Source organism: Plasmopara halstedii (genome assembly GCF_900000015.1).
Source record: "Plasmopara halstedii genome assembly, contig: Scaffold_650, whole genome shotgun sequence".
Taxonomy (NCBI): Eukaryota; Oomycota; class Peronosporomycetes; order Peronosporales; family Peronosporaceae; genus Plasmopara; species Plasmopara halstedii.
Window position 1 is genome coordinate 1,015,518 of NW_020187567.1, and position 10,071 is coordinate 1,025,588.

Here is a 10,071-nt window from a genome sequence, read left to right on the forward strand (position 1 = left end):
ATTAAAAGTCCAACAGACAGTCCGTCCGAAGGTGACGGGCGTCTCCACAACCAAAACACCATCGGGTGTTTAATCGCTGCCCAGCAGCTCGGGGCACTGCCCTCTCTCTCTTTCAGCATAGCTGAGATACATGGGCATAGACCCGCTCGACGAGCTGCTAGGATGTGCATTCCAACCAAGTCGTGCCGACTTAAAGCTAAATTTGGCATTTAATGCCACATTCACCGCTTTTTAAAAAACGGATGCACACGAAAGACTTCCATTCTGGCCACGCCAGTGCGGAGGCCCTCCACAAAGACGGTCACTGTGACCGCCTCGGGGAGAGGATCGGCTGCCACTCCGGCAACGAAAGCACGCAAGTCTTGGACAAAGTCCATCAGTTCCTTCTTTTCCTTTTGGGCGGCAAGAAAACTCGATCGCACGCGATATACCGGGTAAGGCGGCGAGAACACTCGTGAAAACTGAAGCTTCAGCTCCGTTCAAGAGGGAGACGCCGCTTCAGCCGAAGTGCCGCACGTCAGTGTCCATTCTTGCGCTCGACCACCGAGCTTGGAGATGGCTAAGGCCACGCACTGTTGCTAAGTCTAGAGTATGGCGCAGGCCGTAGCCCTCTTGGCCTCTCTCACCCCGAGCAGGAGTTTCTCTTCATCCTTACCCTCGAAGGTCTTAACGCTCACGACGATCGACCTGGGACGGAAGAAGTCATGCATCGTCGACGGACGCAGTCGACGCTGACATCTTCTTCTCTAGGTGTTCTAGCAGAGCATTTTCATAGTTCGAAAACGCCTCTAGGCGCGCACTTATCGCTTTGGGTCCGTGCAAAGCAAGGTGTTGCACGCCCTCAGGGCCAAGCAGGGACATCAGCTTTTACAGCCGATCCTGAATGCCTTGAGGCAAATAGGAGAATTGCTCCACATTCATAGTTGATCAGTCTAAACGACTGAGGTGTAGATTTACTACAAGTGCTACCAAGTGCAACTGGGCTGCCGTAGCTCTTTTGCTTATAGGAAGCTAAGCTAAGGTCACCGACATTACGTTCTATACTAGATCTAGTTCGAGAGTAGCGAATTGCAATCTACTAACTCAAAGAGTTTATCCACAATCTTAACCCAATGCAAATCAGCTCTTTCGTTCAAAACTGTCTTTCGTTGTATCATTTGCGACAGAGCGGCCTTTATCGAAATCTTTATGTTTTTCTAATTGTATAGTAAAAATCTGATTAAAATGCATACCTACTGGCAGTGGCTTCTTGTTAAGGTGTGGCTCCGCAGTATGGTGTGACCATTGTGTAGTCACATCATATTGTGCGACCCATCCCTTCATACCAGAGTACGTGTAATCACGTTACTTTTAATGTATTAACTTATTCCCCGGCAGCTGCGCTTAATTTATCAAGTTTGCCGCGGCTTCACAAAGCCCAGGACGCTGATGTTTAGCAGCCAACAACCGTGGGCTGTAATGCCCACCTCTTCCAGCGAATCTTTCTTTTTAGAGCTGGGCCCCACTTTCAAGAGGTGCGATATAACCCAATTATTTTCCAGTAGACCGCCCTGCATTTCCTAGAACACGACATTTACCCGCAAGGCGTTTAGCGGTGATTCTGTGCGACATCTCGACCCTTTCTACTTTGAGTCGAAAAGTACGAGGATAGAAGGGTGCATGTGCTTTGTATCACCGCAGATATGCGCTCTGTGAATGCCGTGGAGTTGCTTAGCATCAACCAATCTCTTAATATGGCTGAGATTCATCGCCTCTGGCATGCTCGTAGAGATTACACGTCACGAACTCCGACCGGCACTTGCAGTTGAATGCGTACTCCGCATCTAATCCAACCCCATCGCTACCTTGAACGATGTATGGTGGACGCAGAAGGTCTTGGTGCCAGCAGCACCTGTTCGGAGACCTTCCATGATGATAGTTAATATTACCGGGGGCTTGCCGTCTTGGCAGCGAGAACAATCGTTCCTACTGGACACAGTCCGCTAGTTCTCGCCTGTCTTGACAGGTTGGCAAGAGCTTGCTTTCATCTGATATACCTGATTAGGCGATGATAAGACCCGGTATATGTCACATAGAACTACCCAGGTTGACAATACTGCACGCTGCTGCACATTCACGAGCGCGGTCTTCGCTTGAGAACCGCTGGCGCGACCACTCTTGCTCTGTCCTGAGCATGTCTGAGCTCATGTCCGTCTCATTTCTCATCATCCAGAGGAAAAGAAAATCCTTAATCTGCATACAGAGGGCTGGACGCCCTAACACAAAAAAGGAGTACCGTTTTTGCTCCCGCCGACTTCCGGTTGAGGGGTCTCTCCTGGATGGACCACACAAACCCAACCTCTGTGCGTTGTATACGCGGAATTTTTATAACATAAGCTTCCTATCTACACAATAACCGCATTTCATATCCCGTCTAACGCATGAGTGTTTGCCAAACGACTGGCCACATTAAGAATGTCGTTCATTAGGTAAACGGTAGTGCATAACGAAGCACTTGTTCTGGCGCATGAGATGTCATCGCTTAGAGACGTATGCCTTCCAGAGCTTGGCGGGGACATGGAGTAAGGTGAATGGACTTACCACTTTACCTGGTTAAATCATACAGAACTGTTGAGATTGGCAACTGCATTTTTCATCAGGCAATTTAAATGCTCATTTCTAGAAAACAACTCGGTGAAAGAAAACATCCCCTCCCCCCCAAAAAAAAACGTAGTGCTTGTGCTTCTGATTTTAGTTTAAATTTTTAAGCAAGCCTTCGGTCATGCGAGGCAGTGCCTTTGGTGTCACAGCATTAAACACTACCAATAATGCAGGCTCAATATGCGCACTTGCTGCGCAGGTCGAAAGAAAGTTCTTCGACAAAAGAAGGTTAATAGTATAAAATACCTCGTATTGCTCGAAGGTCTCTCTGTTCAGTAATCAAAACGCCACAGGCTGCAATGATATGCAAGCACGACGCGATAGCGTATATGAACAAGGTCAGTGATATTTTATGAGGCTTGTATGTGACAAAGGCCAATCAAAGTAAATAGAAAATGAAAGCTCATCTGCAAGTCGCGCACATTATTGCATGAATCATGTACTATATACTATAGAGCAAACAATCAAAAGTGAACGAAGAAACGGATTGTTTGAGCCATACAAAATGCGACTTCGACATTAAGAGCCTTTTCTTTAGCCTACCTTTACTTTTATAACGTAAATTGATGAGGAACATACGCACATACAATATAATGATGTAGGAAAATTTTGACGGCATAAATAAAATTCTGTGAATTTTTGCTCTCAAAGTAACAGTCTGGATTGTTTATTTCTCATTGACGCATCCATGTGCGGCTGCTCGTCGATCGGATGTAAAGATGCTGTTGACAAACTATAGTATCAAATCCGCACAATAATACACATTGGACTGTCTCAGTACAAAAAATCTACATCTTTGACGGCCAATAGTCTTTCTCTGATCACAAGATTAGTGAATGGACCGGCTCAATACATTTGCAGATAGGGTGAAAACGAGTATTTTGATCATAGGAGAAGAGAAGACCGGCTCTAGTATCTAATTCGCTCCGTATATGCACAAATTTCTCTTCTTCAAAAGTCATTTTTATATTGTTTGCGAACAACTACGACAACTAAAGAGTGACAAACACTTGAACAACGCCCATGACACGTGCCGAATGTGTCGCTGTCTGGAAAGCTGCTCGGGACGGTGACGATGCTAAACTTCGAGAACTACTTGTAGATACACGGGACGCTTTAGGCCCTAATCTTGTCAATTGGAAACATCATAATCATGGGACCACGGCACTAATGGTTGCTGCCGAGAGCAAGCGTGGGGCGGAGGTCGTGTGGCAGCTCGTTTCTGCTGGTGCTGACGTCAATGCCGAAGATGATACAAAACTAAAAAACACAGCACTCCATTATGCGGCTATGACCAAATGCGATTCTGGGGTGGTTGATGCACTGCTGGCCTCAGGTGCAGACGCGTTCGCTATAAACCGTAAGGGGTTGTCACCGATTGATTTGGCGCGGCTGTACCGTCGGGAAGCTGTTGTTGCGTCCTTAACAGATCACATGAAAATTCACAGCGGCTGGTTGTACTTGCGGGGCAAAGTGCATTGGAAGAAGCGCTGGGGTGTTGTGATGGCCTGTAATAAACAGCGTACATCAAGAGAGTTATGTCTTTTCCAGAATCCTAAAGATATTCGTCCGGAAGCCGTGCTTCTCGTCGACGAAGCTTCCCGCGCGTCACCATTTGTTTCCAGCGATAATTATTTTTGGCTCAAGCGTGAGTATGCATTTGTTTTCGACAAACCAGTTATGTGGCAGAACGTTAGGCGACAGAAGCTCACGCGTTCACCCATTTGCCGTAAAACCATGAGTCTTGAAGACGTTCAAATTCGGCACCTCGTCTTCGCCGCCGACAATCACTATAACGTAAAGTGCTGGCAAAGAGTTTTAGAGAGCACCAATTTTTACGACCACGAGACCGGAGCTTCTTTGTATGGTTTGCAACCGTATGATGCAGCTCATGGCGAGCTCTACTACTGGCCGCACGAGCTAGTCCAAAATGTGCGTTCGTCAATGAAGCGTCAATCTGAAGCGCGCAATTTCGGTAACACAACGTTTTACGAGCGGCTTCGTCATTCACTTGACCAAGCACAACCTCAATCCGAGACTGAAGAACTTCTCGCAGACATTTTAAGAGGTCTAGAGGAGTCCAGCAATGCCGAAAGCAGTAGATCACGAGTGCGATTTCAAAAGACAGTCGAAGTTTATCAGCCAGATCAGTCCCCTTCGCCAAGTGATCAAGAATATAGTTATGTCAGTGAAAGCAGTATTGAAGCAAGCCATACGTCATCGTCAATGCTATCGCAGCAAAACGAGGAGATTCCAGATTTGTGTACAATGTGCTACACACGGCGAAGGGATGCCGTCTGCGCTCCTTGTGGGCATCGGGCTGGTTGTCATGCCTGCCTGAAGACTGTGATGAGAACCACGCATTCCTGTCCCTACTGCCGAACCCGTGTACGTTCCATAATGAGAGTCTACGACTAGACGAAATGTTTGTATCTGCTGGACTAGCACATTCTCTTTCAGTAAAACTACGATCTTGCCAAGGAAGCATGATTGTAGAATCTAGTGAGCTACCTAATAACAGTCTATAATATACAGCTCCAACATCATTACATCATTTTAATAAAAGGAATTAATTTCAATAGGATGGACTGAAATTATAGTGGCTCAGTGTTTGAAAAAACAGCATTACGAAATGTTTATCGAGCTTTGAAGCGAGCCGCTGCTCCGAGAATATGTAGCTGACCCGATACTTTACTTAATTAGATTATAACGAAATCTTACTTCCGTAGTAATTGAAATTTAATGTTACAGCTAGACTCGTGCACGATCAACACAAGTCTAAATTTCATAAAATGTTCTGATGAAGGAGTTGCGACCTCAAACGCCTCTGTTCCAGACGGCCTGGGGCATATAAGCACACTGGTTCAACTCGCAGAAAATAACATTATGCAACACACCCATTAAGTAATCATGAGCGTAGCGGAGTGGACCCAAATGAAGCCATGCAGGTGACAGAAAATCTTGAATCAGTCATGTTTACGAAACAATCAAAGATTTAAAATTAGCCGGATCAGTAAAAAAAACTCAATCATTGAATGACGCAATATGGCCACCAGATGCTACGAGGAAAACTCTTACAATAGCATATGGAACCTGTGAATGTGCGCGCAAAGCTGAAGCCAGATAGGTTGGGTGCTTGGAGGGAGGTAAGCTTCAAAAATTTCCGACGGTGCCCTTTCCGATTTCACCTTTAAGTAGCCTTTGTCCAAGGTTTTATCACTAAAATAAATAGTTGCTGTGCGGTAAACTTCAACGACAGAACTATTACGTGGACTTCATATGATGACGAGCTAGATTTTTCCCTATTAGCACGTGAAAATCACAATCACGGACACCACGACGATAAACGCCAACATTTTGATACTCATCTTGCCTCGCATTGTCTTGAGATATCAGCTACCGAAATTTGCACGCTAGGATTACGCGTTCTATAGCGCGGGGTTCACTTTAGTGACCTATTTCTGGCTGCCTGACTTCTATGCGTGCACCCCCCTCGTCCCAGGTCAAGTGAGTCCAGGGTCAGTACACGCATTGTCTAAATTAGACGAAGCAACGGCGTATTGCGCTTGCGATTCTAGGAGGACTGCTCAGCGATACTCGATCGACTGGCGATGTATGTAACGGGGTTACATGAGAGTGACCCGTCACTCTCCCAAGGGAGCTGTGGTTTGGCATACACCACAGCTACTAGATGGGTACATGGCTTGAGAGTCATGTAATAGGAAAACATTAAGGAACACCTATAAATATATTCAGTCTTAAATCTACCTAAATTTGGTTAACGTGTCCTCGGACCAAGGATCTGTGAACTGCCGTTCACTTAGAGTTTGTATACTTCTGGAAGTCAAGCTTCCTCTGTGCAAGGTGCCGTGTGACCCGTCACAATGTAGCTGTCTAAACCGCACCGTGTCATCGGCAAAATCTATCTTGACGATATATTCGTGCATAGTCGTGGGTTTTTAACTGTGAAGAATCTAACTTGACCCTTTTGAGCACTGCTCGGGTGTTTGCACTAGTAATAATCTGTTTGTCAATAGTCCACGGCGCTACCGAATTCCAAATCCACAAAGATCAAGGCCATCGTCAATTGGCCAGAGCCTCAGTCTCAAGGAAATCAATGGAAGTAGCTTGGTCTGGCTGACAACTTGCACAAGTATAGTGCAATGCAATAAATGTAGACATGACACGACTTCTCAACAGTCTCCATGAACAAGATGATAAATGGGGCTGGGTCTAGCAAAAGTGGTGACCTTCAAGGCTAAGAAGAAAGCCTTATGTGGCCCAATTTCTCTCTCGTCATTATCTGGACTGAAATTCCATGGCATAAGTGTCTATAGCCATTGCCATGGGTTGTGCTACGCTCCAAGCAGATGTTATGTGGCAGTATTATTTGATTGTCGCCTCATCAAAGCGATACAGTTAACTACCCGATACAGTTAACTACCCGATACAGTTAACTACCCGATACAGAAGAAGGTACTGATTGCAAAAATAGCTATGCTCACGTCATTGTCAGAATAAACTACCTCGACTCTAAGCAATTTGTGCCCTATGCAAATTATACCTCGTTGCGCAAAGCGATGCTGTCACCATATCACATAAAATGACAAGATAGCTACCTTCTACGCCGAGGATATTCAAAAAGCCTGATCGGCCAAATGTGGTGGTATATGTGTTTTCGCGTCACTCCGACTATGAACTGTCGCATGTCACACATTTTGACGTCATCAACTGATGAGGCGATACTTGCAATGTGCGAGTTTGACCAACATGTTTTGCGTTGCCGAAAGCTTTGAGAAGCAAGGAGTTCGTTAGCTCAGGTGCCGCTATATCAAAGCGTTCGATATCAATTATGCACCGCTATCTCATATCCCAAGCCTCGCTATACTCCAGCGCTGACCCACTTGAGATTTATCGTGTAGTGGTATTTCATGATGATGCCCTCCAGTACAAAATATTGTACAATTTGCTATGCGTGCTATGTATTGGTGGCTCAACGTGTATGCATGGGTGACTGCGTATACGCATACGTGTCAAACTTGTCAGCGGATTAGCCCACCACCAACACCACATCCATCGGCGCCTTTGGTCTATCTGTGGGTACAAGCAAAGTATTGGCAATTCATAAGTATGAACATTATCCGAGGTCTTTGAAAGAGCGCATCCGAAAATACTAGTTTGTGTGTGTTCTCTGTGGGCCGTTTAAGCAACATGATTCGTTTTGCTGTTGTCAGGGACATGATTACTAATGATAAAAACAGTTGCGCATATCCGCTAACATGGCGTGCCGATAGCAATTGTGTCGGGTCAAGATTCGTGTTTTACAATAAAGTAATGGCGAACATCGCTTTAGGGTGAAAGGCACCATACTGGACATGTATACCGCTGACCATCCGCGACAAACGGTCAGATAAAACGCGTTAATCGTTCAGAGTGAAGTATCCTGCGCAGCACTTGCGCAGAGTGTCCGTGGTGCTAGAAAGAAATTCTCTTAATCCGTTCATTTGCCCTAGAATGACGTAGCATATGCCTAATGAAGGTTGACATCAAATCCAAAACAAAAAGCAGATGCGAGTGGCAAGCCAAAACTATATTGATATGCAAATATCATTTTCAATTTAAGCACACATGCAGTAACTGCACCCGCCTCGACTGGTTGAGCTCTTACCATAACAAAGGTTACGTTCATAATCACTATGCGATAGAGCTGAAAAATGGTGTTGCAACTTCAGCGCTTGCAGATGTGCAAGTTGATGTCTTAAGACAAATTCAGTTCATTGTTGATGATATGATCATCGTCGCGACTTCGCGGCGGGGTGTCGCAACGCTTTCCGCCGAAGTGATAGGAAGAGAGTGTGTATTTTGCGCTGAATAGAGGAGGAGCCTAGAATGTGGCTCTTCCGCAGCGAGCAGCTTTGCCATTCTATACACTGTGAGGACGAAGGTGCTAAATCAGGACTCGGGGAATCACAATGACCGTTCTGACTGAAAGCATATCGCCCTCCTCTTTCAGTCACAAATACTGCGCCTTTCTTGGAAGCTCGCTGAGAAATTTATGGGTCAACATTCCCGGGGCAAAGCTGCATATAGGGGCAAACTTTGTAGGGTCTTTGAGGGAATAGAAACCCCAGGCGCAGCGGGTGTTCGTCAGGCGCTCGCTTTTTTGTAATTTTCTGAGGAATACAAAAAAATTGTGATGGGTAGTAAGGTCCACGTTCCAGAGAAAATGTTAATGGATACGTACTATACTATGCGTGCAACGGGGTATCATGTACCCTGGTATGAAGGTTGTGCAACACACAACATGGTGCGATTACACAATCGAGTGGTTTACTCACGATAGTGTAACCACACAATGGTGTGGCTACACCTAGACAACAAGTCAGTACGTGGCTAAACAGCCAGTAGTTATACATCTAATTAGGGTTTACTATGTAGATCCAAAAAACCTACAGATTTATTTATAGGCGACTTCGCCGCAAATAAAACCGAAAAATACAGTTTACATTTCAAACGGAAGAGTTGACTAGCCTTAGGTCAAGGTTGTACTTACTCTTGGGTAAGCGGACTGCGATCCGCTACACTCGTACTGCTTCTTAATGTAGAACGAAGATTACGACCTTAAACAAGCTTCTTCCAAGCGAAATAGCTACGGCAGCCCCGCTGCAATGTATCGATACAAATCAAATCTCAGTGCAGCTGTTCAAAAATATACCTCTGTGTGATCTAAAGTGTATGCGTTAGAACTTTTGTGTAATTGAGCAAAGGTCAGAGGAAACAAATTAATGATTCTAGTAAGGACAGTCGAACCATGTAGAGGAAATTTCTGGGCACCCGGTTGAACTTGCGCACGCAATATAGATAAATTTGTCATTGATCATAACAAAAAATTATAGTTTAATTTGAATATATGATAATGTTGAATGTAAATAAGAGCAACATAAACGCATCGTTTCTTAAAGGCTCTAGGTCCCGCTCCTGTTTGTGGCGTACGAGCCAAACCCTGGATCAGTTCTTCGAGTCGATTTTTCGCTTTGCAAGGCACACAGCAGCCCCATTGCACTTTTCAGTTCCTGGTATCCCAATTTACAAGCGCCTAAATTCTCGCGGGCTTGGGATTAAAAACACAAACTTTGGGCGTGTCAGCTTTTTGTACTGCAAAGGCTACAGGGTAGATGTCATGCCAAATACATAGCGTTCGATTAATCGTATGGCATTGTTTTAAGAATGAACGCGATTCGGAAAGGGATCAAGCGCATTGCGTTTGCAGCGGATGGCCAGATTGAAATATTACCAACTATTACACAGGTGCGAGTGCGTGTCAGACATCTATTTCGTGCAATGACGAAATTAAAGCTGGACAAGCGATTATGAGACTTTGCCATTTTTAGGCGCTTAACATATATAAAAATGTAGGGGTAGATATGATCA

At 45.1% G+C, this 10,071-nt stretch overlaps 1 protein-coding gene across 1 annotated transcript; it reads left to right on the plus strand.

Moving 5' to 3' along the window:
• Positions 1–3,663: 3,663 nt before the first annotated feature.
• PHALS_12845 (hypothetical protein F443_06350) lies at positions 3,664–5,058 on the plus strand (the record flags this gene model as incomplete). The annotated part of the gene is made up of 1 exon (XM_024728479.1): positions 3,664–5,058. The coding sequence occupies one exon, from the start codon at positions 3,664–3,666 to the stop codon at positions 5,056–5,058; it is 1,395 nt and encodes a 464-aa protein (XP_024578952.1).
• Between the last annotated feature and the right edge of the window lie 5,013 nt (positions 5,059–10,071).